General features: G+C 32.7%; 1 protein-coding gene across 1 annotated transcript in view; it reads right to left on the bottom strand.

Moving 5' to 3' along the window:
- LOC132937511 (nephrin-like) overlaps nucleotides 1-25,659 on the bottom strand; it is a 485,631-nt gene that overhangs the window by 157,965 nt on the left and 302,007 nt on the right. The window contains exons 2-3 of the mRNA XM_061004329.1: nucleotides 8,937-9,069; nucleotides 3,579-3,850 (exon numbers count right to left, since the gene is read on the bottom strand). Coding sequence (XP_060860312.1) covers nucleotides 3,579-3,850; nucleotides 8,937-9,069 — 405 coding nt within the window. The remainder of the gene's footprint in view (nucleotides 1-3,578; nucleotides 3,851-8,936; nucleotides 9,070-25,659) is intronic.

Below are 25,659 nucleotides of genomic sequence, written 5' to 3'. Positions count from 1 at the left end.
CTTTCATAATAAACAATAAGAAACGGTTATTATGGCTGTTGTTATTATTTTTCAGTTATTATTAATTTTATTAAAATGCATTACATTTTGTTTTGTAGTAAAATACAATATTCGACTTGACAAATTTTAAATCCTGAATACGTATATAATAATATGATATTTAAATATAATATGATACCTTTGTCGAATTTATATTTAAAAGACATTTTTAACTAAACAAAAGTTTGATTAATTATTATCATTATTGTTATCACATTATCATCTACAAAAATTCAACGATGAGATTTTAAAACATTAAAATGTATTATCTCATTCAAAAAGCCATTCGACCAAACGTTTATAATAAAAAAGAAGAAATACGCATTACAATGTTAAAAGAAAGTTTGAATGACAATACAATATTATTTAATTTTTGACTAAAATATTTTAGGTATAATATATCTGCGATAATAATGATTTCCACTTCATATTTCCCGCTTTTCCGCATAAAAATTAAACGCAAGACTGGAGATTGACGTAATCGTCGCCGTCACTTTAAAAATTGTTTCACTGAAAAACAGATCAAGAGAGGGGCGAGTGCGCGACGGTCGCGGGTTGTGTCTTTGCCGAGATATTATTTTGAAATAAAAACCGTCGATTACATCGAAATGGCGCGGTAATGACGATATCGGGACGGGGTGAAAAAAGTTAGCATTGTTTGCGCAGATTAACAAGGGCGCGAAAATGCGGGACAAACGATACGAAATGACCGTCAAGTCGAACTATGCAAATCGACAAAGTTTAACAGCTCCGAATTTTTAGTCGTAGCTGCGGTGGGTACAGTATAAGATAATAGTACGTTTTATGATAGCATATTATGCTATATAGGTACGTCAGCACCGCCGAGACAAACGCGAACCGAATAATAATAATATATTTATTTATCAGCGGAAGTCCGTCGAGACGTTTCACAACCCGATTTATACACACGCGAGCGATATACGTGATAGTCTTTAAATATTTAAAATCGACAGTGAACCAATGCCCAAACCGTACTATACCTACCCAACCCAGCCTGGTGCTATACAAACACCACTGGAGGAGTGGATGAAATCAACTACCAACACCAAATTTACCAGCTACAACTATAAACGCCATTTTTTTCCTCACTGCAGTTTGTATTAGGTTTTATCAAAAATAAATTTACGAATAAAATTATGTTGAGTTTGATATAGTTAGCTATATTATTATATTATTTCGTGATGAATGCATGATTGATTTTACAATGAAGTGTGTTCGTTATTTTGTCATTGTTTTGTGTGTGTGCTGAGGACACATTATTCATGGATTTCATTACTCTACATAGAAGAAACAATACTCTATTCTTCATCGGTGTAAGACTATAAGAGTCAAGAGGTTTCAAGTAGCAAATTAGATCTTATTTCAACTTCAGGGTATCATAAGTAAAAATGTTGGTGTCATTTTCAATATGATGGGGAAAAACAAAACACAAATAAAAAAAACTAGGAATATATTTTATGCAAAACAAATTCCGTGTTATATAATTGTCTAAATAATCAACATAAACTAATAAAAAAAAATTGGCATGATAACGCAACACCAACACCACCTTTTGACAAAATTGGCATGATAAAGCAACACCAACACCACCTTTTGACAAAATTATTTTGTATTTGTGTTGTAATTCAAACCCGGATAACCATAGAGATGATGAATATTGTATAACTGTATAATTCAGTGAAAAGTTTTCTAGATATTATGGTAAAATTTAAAAAATATACCGGTTTTTTGTTATATTTAATGAAATTTGAAATGTTCACAATTTTTAGTTTTAATTTGACGTATGTATATGACACATTTTTGTCTGTGCGTTACAAGGCTTGACAAATTCATACAACGTTCCTCAAAAGATTTTTTACCGTTATGAAATTGTTGGGTTAAATATTAGTGTCCGTGTCCGGAGTCCGTTATAGACAGGTCGAAATACATTAGAATGCCTATCTTTTTGCCGGGACCTGGTCATTTTGTCCGTTAAGAGAGGTGTCCGTTAAGTCAGGTTTCACTGTACCAATATTATGGTAATCGGTAGTATGGATTAACATGCATTCTACTAGCTGTCTATGCCGATTAAATTAATAAAGTTTTTTGTATGATGCTGTCGTTTTGGACGTCATGTATAGGTACTCGTTTTTCCTCATTTTATAATATGAAAAGAAATAAATAAAAATTTGCTTACGAAAATTACCATCTACAAATTGGAATGATAACCAACAGCCATCTACTTCAATGCACAATATTATTGGTATAATATACTATGTTTATTAGTATAATATTACATGCAAAATATATATAAGGTGCATTTTCCTGGCACCTCACCTCCAAATTGTTGGATTTAAACCATGCGTTTTTGTTTGATTTATGTTAGTGCTAGAATGAGCTTAGTAACTGTAGAGATTTTTTAGTGGTAGAAAATAAACCCAAACACATTTTTTAAATTCATTAAATGTTCAATCTAGGATAGATTTGCATATTAAGTATAAAAAAAATAGAAATTACGAATAAACTGTTGATTTTTTAAAAATCAGTACAATCAAAATTATTGAAATTTTATATTTTTTTTCTGTTTGTTTAATGTAGGAAACAATATTGGTTTGACATTAGTGTTGGTGTTGGTATGTCATTCCCAAAAGTTGATTTTTTTTTTTTTTTAAGAGAGCGTCAGCGTACTGTTTGTTTTCTCCCTCTGGCTCAAATACCACATATACAAAACAGGTATATTACAAAAACCGGGTTGCTAGTGTAAAGTTACATTAGCACCCTCCGTAAAAAATTGATTTAAGGGCTTTGGGTAAGTGTACAAATGGAATAACAATCATCGTCGGTGGAATTTATTTTGTGATATTCGAATATGGTGGAGCGAATGTTACCTACCTAAACATAACACATTCACGCAAATTTTTTTTTCATGTTTTTGAGTAATTCTAGAGTAATAACACCTGCCTTCCAAAGTATAGAAAATAATATTTTGGAAGGTATGCCGTATCGATTTGTCTCAAAACTCTAAGATTACTGAGAAGTTAAAAAAACTATTTTAATATAAGGGCGTTTTATTTATGTTTCACGATAGTCTGAGAAAAACAATTAATAATGTGCTGACATCCTCTTAACATTAATTAGTTTAAATTACAATCGTCTTTTAAGCTATCAACAATTTGAGCTAAGAGTTAATTCAGAATTTTTGCTTTGCAATTTCAATATATGCCTTCACATTGAAATAAACGATTAACTTTAAATTGTATTTCGTATGAATTGCGATTAACAGCAGAATGTTTTGTATAAATACTTTTAAGAAAAGTAATAATTTTATTTTTTGACATTAAAAATAATTTATTTAAAAATGTCGATGGACATACCTAATACGTTAACCGTTTATTCATTCAATTATTTTACACAGTAAGATCATTTCAATATGTAAAAAATGTTCTGATCACACAAAACGATGTGTCAAAAACTTCTATTGTGAATCGTACTTAATCTTAATTAATATTATAATAACAATATTATCGTGGTATACTCACGTATAACGGTCAAATTGACATTGGAATTTCGAGTGGGTGATTTTTTGAAATCGACCCGACATTTGTACACGGCTGCGTCCTTGTCACCGATGTCCTGCACGATGAGTGCTGCCGGTTTCGATGTGACGCGAAAGTATGCTCGCCCGTCCAACGTCTTGTCATCAGACCGATGGGGGCCGGTAACTGCGATGGACTTTTGCTGTGGCCCTTCGGGCGTTTTTGAGGAGGGTGCCACTGCAGGCATCAAAGGCCCACCATGTCTCACGTCGTAGCTGAAACACGGAAACAGATGTCAATATTTTGGTGCAAAGAAGTTTTTTTTATAAATTATTGATGAAACACAATGTTAGAGACACCGTTCACGCAGGCTGAATATCTATTCTGCACTAACGGCTAACACTTCTCCTTTTTGAAAATAAATACTTCAGCTTATCTGAGATAGGAAAGTAAGTAGTTACATAGGTAACAACAATTACATGCAATCCAAACATTGCTGCCTACATTTTTTTCATCCACTCGGGTGTATCTCAGGGTAAATAATAGGACGTTTCGCCAACAGTAGGTTTTTATGTAAATTCTAAGTGCTCTACCCAAGGGACCTTTTAAATTTATCGGTATCGGTTCCAGAACTGATTCTCCAAAAATAAAATAACTGTTCCTGTTCAGTTCTGATAAAAAAAAAATAAAGTTATCGGTTCCAAATAATTACGGTAGGTATCGGTTCCAGATAATTGAAGTACTAAAAAGTATAGTTTTATTTTTGAACCTAAAAGAACCTATTTAATTTAAAAATTCCGGTTCAGTTCTGGTACCTATTTATTAAAATAAAGGTTTCGGTTTTGGTTCTGGTTCTGAATATTTTAAAGGTTCCGGTTCCAGAACCGGTTCTCTTAGGTTCGTTTCTAGCTTTGGCTCTACCGCAGGTGATCCTGCAACATTGCAGTTCTTAGATGGGCGCGTGATCACCAAATTATGTAGAAAATGGATAGATAAACAGATAAAAACATATCTAAATTTAGAGTGATTTTTGAATGAAAACACTTACCTAGTATTAATTATGAAATTGAAAAAAGATAATATTTTCGATAAGATGCATTGAGTATATTAGTATTTATTGAAAAACAAATAAAATAAAATGATTATTTTTTACAACCGTAACTTAGTTTTCAAAAGCAGTCATGTCATTATGTCCATAATATTTCGTAGTCTATACTTTAAATTGTGGAACTTGTGAGCTGTATAATACACGATGGTACGATGTCTATTCTCCGTAGGCTCGTTTTTAAACTTCAAATGCGAGGGTATAACGTCCATTCATCCATCTTACGACTATAAATTCTTTTCAAATTTTAATTTGATATTCAAATATTGATAGATAATAGTATTTTATTCGTAAGTACTTAAAGTTTAAGTAGAAAGGGACACCAGCGAGTTTTATGGTCCTCAATAATCCACCATTATCTTTGCCCAAGATATACGAAGATTTATAACACCAGATACAGTGCATTATATCTTATGCATAACAATTTAATGCCTTGGAATTTAAATATATTACGCATTCCTTGAATTATTATTATTGTTCTTTAGAGATGTGTAGTAAAATAGGACGTGTGAAAACAAATCAGAGCCTTCGTTTTAGTATTAAATATATTTTGATATGCGTGTTACACACGATACTATTGTGCGACGGACGAGTAGGTTATTACTATGGTTATTGCGTTTAATATAATATTATTATTACAATATTATAACCATACAATGTTTTACGACCTCAGACGTATAATATTATGGATAACGAGATCAGCACGTAGACTTATGGAATGAGATTAAGCTTAAAACGCAGCGTAGATGTAGGTAGGAAAATGCATATTGTTGATTAATTTTGTTTTGGATAAGTCTCGGTTCCCGCCACGCTCGTCTAAAAAATACGTCAAAAGAAGTATAGAAAACTACTGTAAACTATACGTCTTACACTCTGTATTGAATTTATATTATATTATATTAATGCACTAACGTAGTCTTTCTAACTAACCATTAAAAAAAGAAAAAAAAACTTTTACAACCAATGTTTTTCAAAAGAGACCTGTCATTGCATCCGTATTGTTTATATTAGTTGTGATATATCTGATGAGATCGGCCTAGAGAGGGTCCGTTTCTTTATAATGCAGTGGAATTAGATAATTTTTACTTAAAATTATTAAAGATAAATGTTTGAATAAAAATCCCGTATTAACATAAATCTCTCGTCTACAGTTTTATTGTTTAGATTTCAGTTACAACATTATAAAGTATGTATTTATTTATTCGACGGTAAACTATTTTTGTTATTATATCACCACACGTATTTCCACGGCGTGACCTATTGTCGCAATAAACGGTTCGATGGGAGAGTTGAATTCCATCCATATAATCGAAGGAAACCAATTTCTACAATAAATAGCGATGACGATCGTTCGCGAGCCAGTGCTCAGAAATATTTTGCAATATCGAGAGGAATAATAACATTGATATTTTTAATGCAAAACGAAAGACTACAATATAATATATTGTTATGCGTGTTGAAAACGAGCAATGCGATTCATACGATAATATTATTATATAATACATATTATTTTAAGGATGTGTTGTATTATTTTGTTTTTTTACGACGACGTGAAGTTGCGTCGTTTATTTTGTTCCTTTTGTGACGCGAATTTCATATCGCTGCCCACTGGCCGTGGACAAATCCCGAGCACGGGTCTGTCTGGTGGATAAATCCGACGGCGACCGTATACGGATAGGTTAGGTTAGGTATATGTATATATGCATATAAATCGGTTCGTTCGGTATACGTTTCATAAATATTATAATGTAATGTGCACGCGTACGTCGTACATACTTATATACGTACAAACAAATACATGTATGTACGCAGCAATAAATATATGTATTGTGTAATATATTAAACGCGCTGTGTTCTGGAGCATTTACTGTACAAAATATTATAACGCGTTTCGTATTGTTCGGCTTCCGGTCTGACCAAGACGGGGCCAAAGGGTTGCGTACGCGACGTGGGTAGAAGCATGACATAGATTTTTTTTTATTATTATTTCGTTTCCCCTCGCAATGCCGACCTTAAACCGACACCGTGCGCGGACGACCCTCGGTAACCGGCGATACGTATGTTATATACCACGCGGTATAATAATACTGCGAATAGTATTACTACCACGACCACTGCTATCGCTGCATAATAATGCACAGAATATAATATTATATACTTACTACAACCGTTGCTGGTGCTATACGCATACGGCATAAACCGAGTGTCATTAATACATTACATAAATCGGCCTCGGATAGCGTTTATATAGTGCGCACATATTATTATCGCCGTTTATTATAATACATACAACAATATAATTCCGTTTCCGGTTTGCGAATTTCCGACAACTGCGGCGCCATGACGTGCGGTTCCGGCCGGCAGAAACGACCTTTGTAATACTATTATACCGCAGACCGAATAGCGGTCGCATGCGTGTATCAACACGTGTTCCAACTCGTGTAAACGATAGCCATCCAAAAATCCGACCAAGATGACAATGTTATTCTTATGTCTGGGGTTGATCAAAGTGGTCCATGAAATCATATGACTTGTAGTCCGTCTCGTTATTGTGCGGTATAACTATTGCGGGGGTACCTACCTCCTATACCTATGGTAACGACGACAATAATGAGCGAAGGCATCAAATATGCAATTATTATGATTTCGAAAAGCGCGGACTTGAGAGATACGCTCACGAGTAAAGTGATACTTTTGAAATCCCCCGTTCTTGAAAACGAAAATTTGGTTCTTACATTGAATATCAGGGTACGTGGCGAATCGAAATATTCGAAATCAGTTTCCGAAATTAAAATCTGATATCGAATTACACGCGTGACTACAATAATATATGACTGTTATAATTTTATTATTATTATTTTTCATTTTTCTGCGAGCGAGCGTAATAATAATAAAAATGAATAAACAATAACAATCTGCGTTATACACAGTACACTCGGTGTACCTAACCTCGCACCTATTGTATAATAATAATATGATTCTGTGATATAATATCGTATTATGCTATTATATTATTATGTTATGACATTAGGTATACTCGTTCGGGGCACTTTGCGGCTAATACGTATTCCGGATACGCGGACATATTATTTTAACGTGCCAACTGAATGACAAAAAACACATATATTTATGGTCTCGACTCACTAAGTTGACAGGCCGACCACCGCAGCTGTGATACCAAGAGAGGACGCAGACGACAGTTCGCGCAGTCGGCCAAATAAACAACGTCGTCGGCTATTATACAATAAACACACACACACACACGCACACACACACACACACACACACACACACACACACACACACACACTCGCCCACGCAGACAGAAAAAATATATTTTTATACTTTCAAAAGAAAACGAATGTTTTTTGTCAAACGAGTGTGCCGTGTCATAAAAAGTTAGGCGAGCAATAAATTTGGCAACTAAACGGTCAGTTTGAAGATGTCCACTGCCGCTAAAAAGGAAACCACACAGTGTACACATATGTATATATATATATATATAAAAAATGTACGTAGTGTACTCGACCGAATTTACAAAAACCGAAAGTTTTATTATGTGCACATACTGTTATAGTGTTTATGTTAGCAAACATATGTATTATATATTGTATATAATATACATAATAATAATATATATTGTCCGCCGAGATCGGAACTCGGTCAAAGATTCTATTTTATTGCAAGTTGGATAAAACCATCCGATTCCGAGAAGAAACTCGCGTTTAAGGACATATACTCGCATGCAGGACGAATACTAATATTATATAGTAGCATAGGACGATGCATATTATGTATATGAATATATAATGAAAACCAAAGTTATTTCCCTTTTGGTTTTTGCGTGTATTTTATGATATTATAATATTTATTTTGCGTTCTATAGGGGTGACGTTTTCTTGTTACGCACGTCATAATCACCCAGCTTAAAATATTTCCATCCTATGATGTTTCTATTGTCTTGATAATAATATTATAATTAATCGTTCGGTGCGACTGTGTACAAAAACTAGTAAGAGTAGATCAAGAAATCAATAAATGATTTATTTATATTTTAATTTTAATTTCACTTTGATTATATTGTACTTGTCTGCTAATTAATTTCGATGCTGCCTCACATGTATTTTGTCAAAAAAGTAACATTATGACTAATAAACATATCGATTGGATAATGGAAATAAGCGCTGCCAATATTATTCAATTAATAATAATAATAATAACAATTTGAAATATTATAATAATTATGGTATATTTACCTGTATATCGGATTGGTCTCTCCTTGTTTGAACCAGATGACCAACGTAACGCGATCACTCGGCGTCGGTGGAGTCATGTTGCACGGTAAATACGCCACCATTCCGGCCACAGCTTCTACGTTTGTGGTCATCACTGAAAAAGATTAAAAATAAATATTATTATTTAATTCGTTTCAGTGCACCGCACAAATGGGTTTGGTATCAGTTCCATCGTTATAATATTTTTTGTGCCATGAAAACCATGAAACCAATTCGGTATATATTATAAAACTGTAGACGGGAAACGAAAACATTTTGATAAGTATATGGCGTTCAATTAGGTCTGTTCCTTCTAAAATATATTGTTAAATCTAAATTACTCATGTTGTACTACAAGTAAATATCTTTGTAATAATAAATTACTCATTCAAAGTTGAAATAGTTTCTTAAAGTTAAATTGATATACCCATGCTCGTCGTTAACTAGGTAACTGATTTTTAAACAGAGATATCATTGTGATATTATACGAATACATACTATGAATCAAAATTTAAATAAATAAACAGTAAGATTACTACTTTATTTCATAAAACATACATTTTATATAAGATTGTTTTTTTTTTATGTGACAGTAACAACTACCTATACATATTTACAGTTGTGTACGGTATTATTAAAATTTAAAACCATTGTACAATGTGCGTAGTAACACATATACTTATTTTCTGTTTCAAAATTGCGAAATAAAACGCGTAATACTGCGTTGACTTAAATTTAATATTATATGGTCCATTAGTCGTTACATTCGTTTTTCGACGTCACGAACACTGCTCAACGAAAACGAAATACTATAATACACAATTTTTGTTGGTTAACTTCTTCACTAAACGCACTACACCGTTTTGACAAGAATAATGCGCAGGCGTGTACCTACATAATATTATTATTGTCACTATTCTCGTCATCGACGAGTAGGTACATTGTATGAATCTCACACTGAGTCAGTCTTATTTCGGCCGACGAAGATATTACAATCATAACAATAATAGTATGTACCATCATACCCCAATGAAAGGCGTGTAATCTCTGCCAGATCAGAAAACTAGAAGTAATTTTTTATGAGGTTACAAGACGACCGACACGACCAGTGAAAAAGTTAATAAGCGTGCTCATACGTATAACGCACGCATAATGTGGTTGATAACAATTATTATGATTTATACTCTGCACGCTAGCCCGTATACGGAACACAGTAAGTCTCTAGTTAGGTATATTTAAATAATTCTTTGGCTGAAAAATGTGTAGAGACGGTTATACGGTGCAAAAGCGTTTCACGTCTTCTATAACAGCAACATAAAAGTCGATAACTCCAACATTATGGCAAGTTATTCGGTAAATACCAAATCGCAATAGGATGTGAGAAACTGTCTCTTATCAGTTTGGTGATTGATACATTATCGATTTATAACAACGTGGCGGTAGTCAATAATCATAACTGCCAAATTCTATTGATAAAAAAATACCTATCTAGCTCACAGTTCTACTAATTATATTGGAAACAATAGCAACACGGTAGAAGGAATATGACGATATTCAAACGAGAAACGTCTTTCGACCGACAGAAATATTATCATTCAAACTTTGCTAGGTATTCGATGAATAGAAAATCACACACTAAAAATGATCATAATATACGCTATAATATTATTATATACATCCAAAAGGTTTAAATATAATACGGTCTATCAATGACTAAATAAAGCGCAATCATAGATATTTTTTGATACCAGTTCGATGTATGAGAGACACAATGATTCTAGATGCTTGTGCAGAGAGTTATGAAATATTTTTGGTTAAAACCGAAAAAAACTTTATTTGTTTCAGACTGTATTCCAACCGAACGTCTATTATATACTATCTCAGCAGTATAAAACTAATTACCATCAGTCGCGGTCGGAAAATGTGCCAATTAATGGGAATCCCCGCGGGCGTTATCATACTGCTTATCAGATTTTTTGGCCGTCGGTTCGGTTTAAGAAGAGTTAGAAGGAAAAATGAGAAAAAATTTATACGAATACAAATCGTTTTAATAAACAAAAACGGTATGTAATTTTTTTTCTCATCCTTTTTTTTCATCTCCTGCAAACAACGCAGTCTAAATAGCTGGTGCCGCCAGGGATGCAACGACCGAGAAGGTTGGGCGATCGCTCAACGTTTTGACGGGCCAACGTTTTTCTTTTACGCCCCAAAGTGCCGACATCAGCTCCAGGACGCCGGTGGCGGGGCACACCCGGACTTCGTCTTAGTAGTCGTCGTCTTCGTTTGATTAATAGACCGACTTTTCCAATTGAGCCCATCCACCGTGGTCGACCGGAAAAGTTACTCTTGTTGGAGTCTTTCGCCCCGTTTCCTTTTCGTTATATTTTTTCTCTTCTTTATTCGGGTCCACCCGCAAGCCTGAAGTTTCACTGAGTTTTCACGCGTGCGCCGGCATCACTTTAATTTTTATACTGTACTATTATAGATCTAGGCATCGGTTTTTTTTTTAATAATAATTCAAATAATTCTTTTTATCATTTTCTAGGACACACATTGATTTTTTAAAAACGGGTTGATATACGTGATCGTGGGGTGTGAAAGTGTCAATAGATTAGAAATATCAAATGCACATGTAAAAATTCAAGTTTAACGGTGATGTTCCTCTTGGAATTTCACTCAAGTTTTTGTGGACATTTTTAAAAATATTCGTATAGAAATAATAGAAGTATATAATATTTTGTACGAATGCGTATAGTCTTATAAACGGGGTTCCCGTGACGAATATTTGACAAATATGCGTATTATTGTTGTACACATGGATGCTGAAAATCTATAAACCATTTCAACGAAGCGGGGGTTTTTCAAAAAAATTTAATTCCAAATAACCAAAAATTAAATATTAAGTTATACATTTTATAATTAATTAAAAAGTTTCCATATTGCCGTAGTTCCGTTATAGTCAGTTCTAGATATTATATTTATTTTATGTATTGTTAAATTGGCATAATAAATAAGCAATAAAACGACGGACCTTGCGTATTATAAGTTGATAACTACCGTCTGTCGATATTGAATGAAGTATAATATACAATGCAATGCAGTGTACCTAAACATCAATAATATTATTGTTAATACAATTATTATGATAAAAGAAATAAGACAAAGTAAAAAATGAACTATAGACTCAGGTGTACCTAAATTGCCTGTTCAGTACGCCGTGTTGTCTTTATTTTTACGTATTAAATAAAAATACTGTCACATAAAACGTAAAAAAACTTATTTTCTTGCTGAACTATTAGGAACGCCTCCCCCCCCCCCCATCCAAGAGTCAGAACGAAAACGGACCCAATGGTGATTAGGTTAATAATTAGATTAATATTCTTAACAGAATAGTAGGTACTATGGATATTCGCGACAGAACTATATCAATTAATAGGAGCTTTGATTTTTATAAAATCATAACTACCTACTATCCAGAGAGTCAAGCAGTAGGTACTGTACTACAAATAAGTCGAACCTTATAAAAACCACAAAATGACACCGATTGACCGGGAACGACTGAGTGTGTCTATACTATAATAATAGATCTGGCGAAAGCTTTTTGGAAAATTTGCATTTTTTTTTTTTGGTCGGAGATATAATATATATATATATACCTTGTATGACGGAGAAGATAGTTTTGAACTATTTTTAGTTTCAACACACGTCCGCACGGTAGGCTGATTTACAAGCATTTTTTGTTTATGCAGATACAAACGCGACAGTTATGTGTACGATGACGACCTGTTTGTGTCGTGCGCGTTTTGCATAGACTAGTTCGGTCACAGTCACACGTTAGCGTACGGTGAATGGAGAGCGAAAAAAGGACGTGAAAAAAATAATAATCGTAAACTGACAATTTACCACACCCAAAACTGACGCGCTATAGATAACGCGTTTTACTGCCGATATCGTCGTTTTATTGCCGATCACGAACGGTTGGATTGAATAAACCGTTTTCGGTCTTGTATTGTCGTTTTTTTCCCCGAGTTTTCCGATGTTTTGGAAACAATAATAATATAATTCAAACTATTTTCCCGGCGGCGGCCGCTTAAATTTCACCCGAGGCGGACTTTTCCGATATTATCCATCAATATAAAAAATAAAATAAAATATATAATACCGGCGCGAGAGTTACACGCTCGCTCTAATGACTGAAAACACGATGAGTGTCTATAACATTACAATCACGTTCGTATACCAGTGAACGTGTTATTATACCGGAAGTGACAATTTTCCATATTATCAACTCGTTAATAATTTATTTCCAACAGATAGATTGGAATGAATTGACTTTCTAATCGATTTTAAATCCAATTTATTTAAGGACATTAATTTCTCATCGATTAATAAAAATGTAATTACCAATCCACTGTGACTGTAAATAATGAAACAATGGAGTACACACATATTTCTGAGCAAAGAACAACGAACTAATCTATAACTATAATATTATAGGTATAGTGGGTTACTAACAAGGACGATATTGTTAAATTGTTACTCACCAAGGTAATGTGTTTTAGAAATAATGTGATTTTATTATTTTGTGAGTGTGTGTTCGACCATACGGTTTGGAGCGAATAAGCGCTTGCGTTGTCAACCTTTGAATTTGGTTTACGATAGATAATATATTAATCTAGTTGGTACTTTGAAGGGAGTAAAAGTAGAAAATCTTCACTTCATATTAAATAATTTGGCAAAACTGACGAAAAATCGTTGCGAAATGGAGATATATTTTATGCTATATTATGCAATATGAGTTTTAAGTAAAATCGATATTATTATAACGCAGAAAAAAAGAACCATATATTTAGATATACATGTATAGATATTTAATTTTCACCATATATTATTCCTTACATTTTTCAGACATAATATATAAATAATTAAATTATTTTAAATATTTGTAATTTTCAGTTTTTTATAATCATTTTAAATTTTGAACTTTTTTGATTTATGTTGATATTATTTGTTATTTTTAGTCAAAAATCTAAAAAACTTTATGCAATATTGTTCATATAGAATATATAAATATAATTAATAATATCTTAGGAATTTTATGTTTAAACGTTGATGAAATTGTATATTAAATACAATTTTTTCCTCTTGGTTATTGGTTTTAGTTGTTTAATCAAATTAGCCGATTAATTAAGTATTCCAAAAAATATTAATCTCAAATTTTCGATTCAGTAAGTCACTGCAGGATTACGAGTTTCCGAGTGACACCACCGACTTAATATTATTATGTGTCTGCTGAATATTTCTGGGTAAAATGCTTATTATAGTTGTTACACAATATATTATTATCGTAGACGTGCTTTGGTAATACAAATTTGCATTTAGCTGAACGGCTTTCAGGACATGGAGTTTGAAATTAAAACGTTGGACGATGAAGAAGCAAATATAATATTATTTTTGTGCAGATTATATTAAAAACTGATATTTTTTTTGTGTAAATTATATTAAAAACTAATATTATTTCTGTGCAAATTATATTAAAAACTAATATTATTTTTCGCAAATTATATTAAAAACTAATATTATTTTTGTGCATATTATTTTATGAAAAGTACGTCGCGTACGACGTCGGTGGGCCTTTGACAGCGGACTGAGCTGTCATCCTTTTACGACGTGCACCCCAAAAATCGGCATAATATGTCCTAATCCTGAAGGGATCCGGAAATCGTCCGTCGTTGCCTGTTCGACCGTGAAAATTGATTTGCCGTAAAACAACTACAGCCCGTTTCAGCTTGACCCTTTTTGTTTCCACCAAATCCACGGTCGAGTAGGTATAGATCATCGCTAGTATTATTATATTATATAAATTGCCGACGAAAAAGTTTCACGAGGCGCAACATTGTTTCGGACCGTAGTTCGGGTGAGCGCTTTTGAAATTGGAATTATTATAATATCGGTAACATAATAATATAATAATATAATATTTACGTTTCGGTTATTGGTACCTACCACCATAGAATAATAATATATTATAGTCGTGTAGGACTTTGTACGTATTTCGATCATAATGGTATTGTTCCAAATAATACGACCACCACCGTTCGTGTTGAAAGTCCAAAAGCGATCAAAGGCTCAAATAATAGTAAAGGATAAACATATTTTAATGATTGCCCAGTTAAAATCGTACCAGTTTTCAGTTGCAAGTTCAGTTATATTATCATCATGCCACCGATACGATAATATATTTTGAAGTAAACCTCGTGTTTATGGAACGATCGAGTCATAGGCGAGGAACAAAAATGTCCTCGGGACACTGGCAAAAATTGTCCATGAAATTTGGTGTTCTGTGTTTACTTGCAGCTCGGTGCGAATCAAAAATTAATTAATACATCATTATGTTATCGTTCGACTAATTGTTAGTTATTACCTACGTGGTAAGTAACTACGAATACCTAATAATATGTTTTGTCAAATATCATATTTTATCCACTGAATAATATAGTGGCTAGCTTAACTCGTTTTTTTTTTCGTAAATTTACCGGTTTGCCGATAGGTACATAGTTTATGAAATATAAAAGTAATTATTGAACTTTACACGATGCTCGCCTCATGAGTCACGACATCATTACATTATTATATATTTTGCATTTAAATTATATAATATCCACACACGTTTTCCGAATATAACGTTAAAACGTCATGCCTATATGTTTTAATTAGCACATTTTCCATGGTTATTTCGTTGTTTTTCGAAATAATGTATTTTAATCAACGCATTGTTTGAAAAATGATTTTAAAAGTTTGGTTATTGTTTGCCTTTTCTTTTTGTCAGACAATGAACTCATTAATAAAATATATTTACCAACGTTGTCAATCAATGTTAGGTACCTACGTTTAAATAACTAAATAATGAAATAACTTTGTTTTTTTTATATTCCTAACAATAGAGCGTAGATTTATTATATAATACAACAGTTGTACTACCATACTACATTCAAATTAATTTGCGTAATGTTGTTAATGAACTGTTTAATTAAGTTGTTGATAAATTTAGTTTTAAATTAATTTAAGTTTTGTCCCAGTAATTGCGTTAACGTGGAATTGTATCGTAAAATATAAGCAATATAGTCACTTACTATAGAACTATGATGTGAACTACATTAATTGGCTTACATCTTAGTGGTTTTTATTCTTGTCAATAAGCATTTAATCAGTTTTAAATATCAATACAAATTATTGGCTACTATTATAATAGCAACGAAAATAAAAAAATACTTTTTTTCATTCCAAAAAAATAAAATCTAAATCGACTATAAAGTTATTCAAGCGACAATTTTAATAAATCTCTCGATAAATCCTTATTTTTGTAAATTATGGAATAATCGGCTATAATATATTCTAATTGCTGTTCGCGTGCAAACAAACGAAAAGATTTAAAATTTTTAGTAATATTAAAGTTTATTATTGGAGCCTGGTTAAGCATCATCTGGCGTCACAGGCTCTTGGATGGGTGACCCCTCATGGGTTCATTGTGACAGATACCACGTAAACAATGTGTGATCCAATCATACCAACCATAACCGGGTAACCCCATACATACCTAACCTATGTTGTAGAGGGTCGAAAAAAGGAAAAAAGTATATCATTGTAAGCAGTAGGTGTCGTTATTGTATTTTTCTTAGCAAATCTCTAGAGGACGTCAAAGAGAGCGTTTTGGAAACCTCACATAGCGGTTCCTGGTGAAAACCTAAAAAATATCGACGTGGTATTTTGGTATTACGAGGAATTCGGCGAAACCGTTGGTATTTGTATAATATTATTGTAGTAGGTACTTACGACGTGAACACGAGTTTCCAATATACCCGGTTACCACTTACCGGTCACACATAATACCCATATTATCTTAACTTGTATTTATACTATACGTCTATGGCTTCGAATGCCAGGCATACGATTGGCGACGGCCAACGACAGCCGACGATATTATTTCCATGTCGGTCGGTCGGGAATCACTAAACGTACGCACATCAAATTATACGTATGTATTGTGATGCATACGAATAAATATATATAATATATATACATACATATATAATATTATATATACTTGTATTTTATACGAAGAGAAGAGGAAATGTCGAAATCGGTTCGGGACGACTGCGTTCGTGACGAATCGGAATTGGCCCCCATTTGCATTCCAATATGTGTCAACAATACGCGCCGAACGCCTCGCCCGAAAATTTCTCATCCGACGCGGAAAAATGCATTTGTCGTATTTCGCTTTTCTCGTTCTCGCGCCGCCTCTCCGCCACCCCTCCCCACCCCACTACAGCCCACAACCCCATCCTCAAACGCCAATTGACGCGCGCCTTCACGCCAAAGTCGGTCGTACTTAAATCGAATAGCAATCGCGTATATATCGAACGGCTTCTTCTTCGTCTTCTTCACCGTCACTGCCAATGAATATAACGATTTGTCGATTGTTGTTTATTATTATGATATTTATTTATTTCTTCGGCTCAGAACAAGTGCAGGTCTCGATTATATAATATTATTATAATATGAGTTGACGAGTTTCAAGGATTCGGTCGGTCGGACTCGAGAAAGATAGCCTCATACCGACTAGCTCAGAAACACGACCCTCCGTAAAATTGTAACATAATATAATATAATTATGATTTTCAAAGGCATATTATAACATTTATAACGTAGTCGTAGTGCACCTACTATTATAACTTTGACCGCATAAAAACCAACACCCTGATTGTGGTAGTGTCCCGACGCAAAAGGTGTTCTATTCATCGGTGTGATTTTATTTTAGATTATGTCAACTGTATATTATAACATTGCGAACAAACATGTACGTCTTAAGTATATTCACTATTTAGTCTATACACGTATAGGTTCAAAGGTTTTAGGTTTTTTTTTCACCTCGTCAAAAGTATAAATATGATAATAATAGCATGTACATTATATTGGAATATTATAACGTAATCAAAGGCTTGTTTACTGTTGGCGTATTAATCCATCTGTCCTTGTAAACAGATTTTGATACCCCCCCCCCGCTTGAGTTAAGAAATGTCGGTGAGTGTAATATTATATTGGCTGAGAAAGGACAAAAGTGAAACTACCAGAAAATTAATATCTCCGACGAAGATGTAAGCCTTAAACACACAATCCCATCACTCAGTACTGTATAGGCACTCCGCACCAAATCTCTTTCTCCCCACATATTTCACCCCTATAGCATCATCCCAAATTAATTATTTTATCGAAACTATATTATTCCCAGTCACACAACTCCTAAAAGGTTTTGCCCGGCTGACGGAAAAGAAGAAAAAAAAATTGAGCGAACGATTCCAATATTGGCAGAAATGTAGTCTCGTTTCTTTCGTATTTGTAGGTTTGGAAGAAATTGCCTTTTACACGATTCACTCTGGAGGAATGACGTGTTGTCTTTCTAAATCCCAAGGTAATAGACCGTTGTTATATAAAAATCAAGCTCGGTTTCCAATAAGTTATCTTGAGCTTTCACTCACTTTTGACGAGAACTGTCTATAATATATAATATATTATATATATATTTAATAAAACCAATCAAGTTATAGACTGAAAGGTAATATAATATTTCGTCTTTTTTTTTTCGTCGAATATTTCGCGACACACGTGAAATACAAAATGCAACGGACTCGATTCGATTGTTATGCGTAACATTATTATAGGCCGTGGAACATTTTGTTGTCGATAAAAACTTAAAAAGCATCGTTCCACTTGAGACATTTTGGTTTTTCCACAACGTTTTTATAACACAATACAGAACTGGTTACGACTATTTTTTGAAAACGAACATCGTTTGAAAGATTTATTGAAATTCGTAAGGAGCCGATAAATTATATATTATATTCAAGCTTTAGTACGGTGCACTGCTATTATAGTATACACAATAATATGTATAGTTAATATTTTAGTGATCTATCGCATACGGTTTATACTTACCATAACGGTAACGCTGTATAGCAAGAGTATAAGTATAAATAGGAGTAATGTGACTACTGATAATATAGACCTGAAATGAGTGGGTAGAAAAAATTAATTTATTATTACCAAAATGTTATACATATCGATGAATTATGTTATGCAACGACCGAAGACAATCTATTGAACCAAACATTTTTTTCGTATGAATCGCGTTCACAATATTATAAATCGAAATTTAAACGGTCATTGGAATAAAACATATTATATAAACGAAACAAAAAAATATAATAGAACTATTGACCTATAGAAAGCATGTTATAGGTACCTACATCCTTATTACACATAAAAAAAAAATAATAATATTTATGGCATACCGATCGTTCTTACCATAAAAAATATACAAAAGGAGTTATCGACAAACTACAGTAAAACGATATTATAATACTTATTTGCAGTGTTTACAATATAATGTTTTATAATAAAACGACGCACAGTCAAATATTTGCGTAAAACTGCCAAACGTTTATTTATCTTTCCCGTTGAAATTTATATTAGTTTTAAACGGTTCGAGTTAAATGTACATCTAAGGACGTCATTGGTCGTACGGCATGTGCTGCGCACGGCTTTTGAGTTACAATGGTCATAACTTTTATGTAATTATATACCTACTGAGATGGGACACGGTAATTTCGACAACTTTCCGTATGGTAAACACTGAAAAACGTTAAATCCCGGAGGCCCACTCTGTATGTACACATTTGTCTAGAAAAGTTATAACCATAAATAGACTTGATGCTTTGAATAGTATGAAAAATTACATAGACATGGAAGACGAATTTTTACACGAGAAGATGACATGAAAAATCGACAACCAGACATTTTTATCGTTCACTACATCAGATATTTAAAACTTTTACTATACCCTCCCTGAAATAATATTCTAATATATTTTTGTGAATAATGGTCATAATGTGTGACCACTCATTTTTCTTATACTCCTATATTTATTTAAAAGTTGACCTGGTTGGCAAGTCGATTAAATATTCAACATTTATTTTAATTTTCATTATTATTTCATTATAACTATTACAAGATTAGTAGTCTGGTTTTAGCCACATCACAAAAGCGTCAATACATTTATTTTATTAATATCTGTAATATGTTGAAATCGGTAGCCCGGAGGTATGAACATAAAAAAAAAACTTTACCCTAAAAGTCTCTTCAATCCTGATTACCATCACGAAAAATATATTAAATAATTAGGTTCTAATGTTTACTATTATACTGCATAATTTCGATTAATAAAAATGTTCATAGGATTGACAAACAACCAGAGTTAAAAAATTAACTATTTCGAACTTAATTTGTCTTTTAATCAGTTTCTCTGTAACTGGGTTCTGAAATTTTATAAAACAGTTATAAAACAGTTATATTCTCCGCATGTGTAAGTTTTACGTAGATATTGTATTAGGTAATACCTTGTGTGATATTGACAAAGAAAAAAATGGAATAAAATAAACTGACAAAATTAGTTCATTGGAACAATTAAATTTAATCATGGGACTGCAATGTTCAGTATCAAGAAGTAAATTTGAATGATGTATTGACTATCTAGTGTATACGAATATTAACAATGTTACAGCCAAAATATTGGTAGTTAAACATAATATTATATTATACGTTAAAGCTCAGAGATTGATAAGACTTATAATGGTAGATTTAAGTGGAACAAATATTATTTTTTCCAAACAAAACTCTTTTAACAATATGAAATCAAGAAAACTCGATATTGTAGCATGACAGTTATCTATGATTTAAGATAAAAGTAAGATTAGATCATAAGTAAAATACAATATTAGAAGAACAACACACAAAATATATATATTATTTTGAAAACATTATATTGCGATTTTCAAACTCAATTACTGTTCGTAATGTGTTTACTGTGAAATAGTGAACAAAAATGAAATAGTTAAAATACATATTATACATCACATTCAAAATCCAAAAGTTATAGGAAAAACGTGATACAAACAATATTGCGATTTGTGAACAAACTATCACTCGTTAAAAATAATGATACATATTTTGGGTGTATAGAGATAACCTATAGCGAAAATATTATTGCATAGGTTAAACGTGACAAAACATAACTTTTGTTCGAATTAAAATAGTTTAATGAATTTTCCACGAACAAAAACCACGCCACTTCAGTATTCATAAAACGTTAAATTTTGTTTTAACGCGCACCACACAAAAGTTTTAATCATAATAACTCTTAATACTGTTTCCTAAAACACTTGCGTTGAATGCCGATCATCGCGTACAATATATAAGTTTTCTCAGTCGATTTTCACCCGATCGTTTTTTGTTTTTAATACAATTATTTTAAAGGGTCAAAAGTTTACGCAAATGTAAAAGATCACCTTGCGAAAAAAATAAAACAACCAATCACATTTTATATTTTTAACTATTATTTTAAGATTGAATATATTATTATCATATTTGTATTTCATCTCATTCTCTGCGGCAGAATATAATATTTTTTATGATAATATGATAAATGTATTCTTTTAAATACCCAAGTCACAAGTAGGTACGCTGAAAATGTGCAGCTAAATAGGTATAATCTTTAAGTTTTTAATTGAAATGATATTCAGCTTTTAGGATTTCCATAACTTTTGTGGCGGTTGAATCGTACTTTTTTTATATAGCTACCTTTCAGTAGATTTTTCAAATTAGATATTCATTGACAGTATTTCCATGGAGTTGATATTTTGCTTACGTTATTAATATCTAATAATATCCGACAATAGTTAATTGTATATAGTTTATTTTACCAGAAATATATTTGTTTTTTATTGGCATATAATAATATGCAACTTGATAAAACAATGCGCTTTGCAATACAATTTTAAAAATGTATTTAAAACTAGGTTTATATTAAGATAGAATACAATTCCTACACTATATACATAGCGAGAGGACTAGAGGAGTGTAGAATAGAACAAAGCAAATCGGTAAGATTTACCCTAATCACTTGGCCTCAACATTTCCATTGGCATTTAAAATTTGTAGATCCCAAAAGAAATTCGTAATCGTTTCCAAAATCTTAAAAATGAATTGATAAATGCACAATTTATAATATCCATTTGTTCAGCTACCTCATCCATATGATATTAGATTGAGACGAACGTTATATTATGTTTAAACCTGATATGGTTGTATTTAGTTTGACTCTGGAAATACGATACATTGTTTTTCTGAATGGGAAAACGTCTGAGTATAAGTAAGAAATATAATAATATCTTGAAATCATTAGGTTATTGTTGGTTGTTAAACCTTATCGAGAAAGTTACCTTAAAATGATGTTTTAATGTTAAAATACATTGAGATATTGAAAAGTAAGGCACACATGAAAATAAAATAAAATAAAATCAATAACATAAAATCTACAAATGTGCACAGATAGCGTCTAGAAAATATGTACGGTTAATAGTAAGACACGGTTGATATTAATTAAATAATATTATGTGTGTGTTGATTTGTTGTGTCTGACAAGCACAATGTATGACTGACAATTATTAAATATAGTTTTTTTAATTATCTTTAGCAAACATGTAGAATGAAAAAGTAAAGGATCCGAATGACAAAAAATTTGTGATGGAAAAAAATTTACATTTATTACTTCCTTAATCGTCTTACTCGATAAACGGATTTATGTAATGCAATGTAATCAATTCAGAAATAAATCATTATCTACAATAATTTCGTAAGACATATTATATTATTTAAATCACATGTTCCATTGCGACAATATCGTAAAATACTTTGTGAACGAATGTGCGATTCTGCGCAGAGTCCCTATGGAGATTTACTATTGAAAGAACATTAAAACATGGAAAATATTGTGGAAATTCAGCCAGATAACGAATATTATACAATATAGTTCACAAAAAAATGTTTTTTGCATACCGTAACACAATATTATGACGTACAGTTTAGTTACATTTTCTAACGATAAAAAGACACTAATTGAAATACGAAACCGTGGCTCTGCCAGTCTGGCTCGATGTGACTTAACAACGCGACGGATATAATTATATAGACAGTATTAAATATAATAATATATCAATGCACCAATTTCCTCAACGGCTGTAACTGTATATTATATTATGTGACATTGCAGTTAGGTCCGATTTCCATATAGACAGTTCCAGTTGGTTTTCACCGAGGCGTAAATTATAATTATACGAATCGTTTGTTGGCTTAACATTAATTGGTGTGATGGGTATAAAATATACCATTAAGTATGTAAAACGCATCGTTTCGATGCTTATGAACGCTGTTAGTTGCGAAGTTTTTCACATATTCGCTTACGACAGGGACCGGAACCTTTTAAATTTATCGGTATCGGTTCCGGTACTGGTTCTCCAAAAATAAAATAACTGTTCCGGTTCGGTTCTGGTTTTTGATAAAAAAAAATAAAGGTATTTGTTCCAAATAATTTCGGTACCGGTTCCAGATAATTTAGGTACCGAAAAGTATAATAATTTTAAATACCTATCCGGAATGCAGGTTTAATTAATAGTATGAGAAATATTAGAAAACCCATATAATCATACATAGTTTATTCACAAAACAGTAATATCATTAAATTATATTTCAACCTAAAAGAACCTATTTAATTTAAAAATGATGGTTTGGTTCCGGTACTTTATTTATTAAAATAACGGTTTCGGTTCCGGTTCTTAATATTTTAAAGGTTCCAGTTCCAGAACCGGTTCTTTTAGGTTCGGTTCCAGTCCCTGTCTTACGGATACATATTTTCGAACCACTTTCCACCCGATTTTTTCAACTAGGCACGGTCGTATACCTATCGGTCTATGTTACACAAAATAATATGACAATCCACACTATCTAATCGCTTTATTAAACATAAACAAACACACGAAACTAAGAGTCTCCAGAAATCGCCACAGTCATAAGCGTGTCTCACTAGAAAACCAGCACTACCCTTCTACCGTGGGGCTTACGTCCTTAAATATTATTTTACAAAGTGCAGCCTCGACTAATTTGCTTCATTGGCAATTATTACAAATATTATTCAGTATATTATTTTTATTATTTAAATAGTTAGCGCATACAATAGTACCATAATCGGTTAAATATTAGTTTCTCCTTAAAATTTCAATATTTCCGTGCGTCCCAGCTACAACCTGACAGAGTTAATTTATTTTTATATTTAATAGCTCATGACTCATAACTATTTTATGGTGTTGAGAAATAAACTTAAACATATACGCAAAATAAACATTGTCGTTTCGAATAGTAGGTAACTCAAGAGTGATGTAAATAAGATAAAAAACGTTTTTTACGAAAAACAATACCTATGGTTAAATCGAAAAAAAAATAAAGCATTTTTTTAGATTGTAAATTATTACGAGTACCTTTTTATCTCAGTCAAACGACAAGAGACATTTTTTACGGAATAGCGAAAACGATGTTATGTTTGTTTGATTGAAACGTCATAGGAAAGAAAAAAAGGATTTTTATTATTTTATTATAGTAAAACAAAGTTTCCCGTGTAACTTTGTCTCGCGGAAAACAGTGCCTCGTCAAGTTTACACGCGTTATTTCGTAGCAACTATTCACTCTTATAACCTTGTTAGCGTCCGTGTCGTCGTTGGACGTGTATAGTATCTCACGCTACAGCACAAGAGTGTGAAAAAGTGCGACAGTTTTTTTTTTTGGAATTCCTTTAGTCTTTGTCACCCGCCCGTAAAAACCGTATTTTTATCGCACTTTATTTTGCTTACCTACATAATAATATTATAATATATCATATGATTATGCTCTCCGATGGCGGGTCACCTCCGCGTCGATTCCGCCATAGGTATACGCCAGGTTCGGACCATAGCCATTATGTTGTGTAAGCGATGGTTAATATATTATTGTGATATTATTATACGACAAAACCCGTGCGCCGCCTCCGTCGAGAATAAACGATTATTATATAGGTACGCATTACAATGTTCAGCCGACCCGATGCAAACTGCGCGCACGAACCGTCACCGTCTCGCTTGTGTTTAATAGTAATAATATGTAATCATAATAATAATAATACGATCCCGAGATAAATATTATTTTATAGGCTGTTAGTGGAATTATATTGAAAAAAAAAATGTATATACACACGATGATATATTATTATAACGTACCGGACCGTATATATATATATATATATGTATAATCTATACGACAAATTGCCTTTCGATATTATATCGTCGTCGTCGTCGTCGTCGTCGTCGTCGTACTCCGCCGAGGCAAAAGCTTTTCTTCTTAAGATCCACCGCCACTCCCGCGTGGCCGCCGCCGTATATCGCATATCCATTATCCCAGACTTTCCCCACCCGTCAAAGGTTTCCCTTAGCTCACGCAGTTATATATTATGTGAGTGGGTGGTATGTATGTGTGTGTCTGTACGTCGGTGGTCGATGGGTGTGTGTGTGTGTGTGTGTGTGTGTGTGTGTGTTTTATATACGCGCGATTAGTATTATAGGGGCCCGTTATTTTTCCGGATGATTTAAAGTGTCATTACGTATAAAGGGTAATTCGGATAGGATGACGGGCACGCGCTCTCCCGGATAAATACAGAAAAAAAACGAACCCCGTTCGGGGGTTTTCCGTTTTTTTTATTTCATTACACGATACGCATGCGAGCGTTTTT

The sequence above is a fragment of the Metopolophium dirhodum genome, chromosome 1, assembly GCF_019925205.1.
Source record: "Metopolophium dirhodum isolate CAU chromosome 1, ASM1992520v1, whole genome shotgun sequence".
NCBI classification, from domain to species: Eukaryota; Metazoa; Arthropoda; class Insecta; order Hemiptera; family Aphididae; genus Metopolophium; species Metopolophium dirhodum.
The sequence above is the reverse complement of the archived record's forward strand: the minus strand, read 5'-3'. Positions and strand labels throughout refer to the sequence as shown.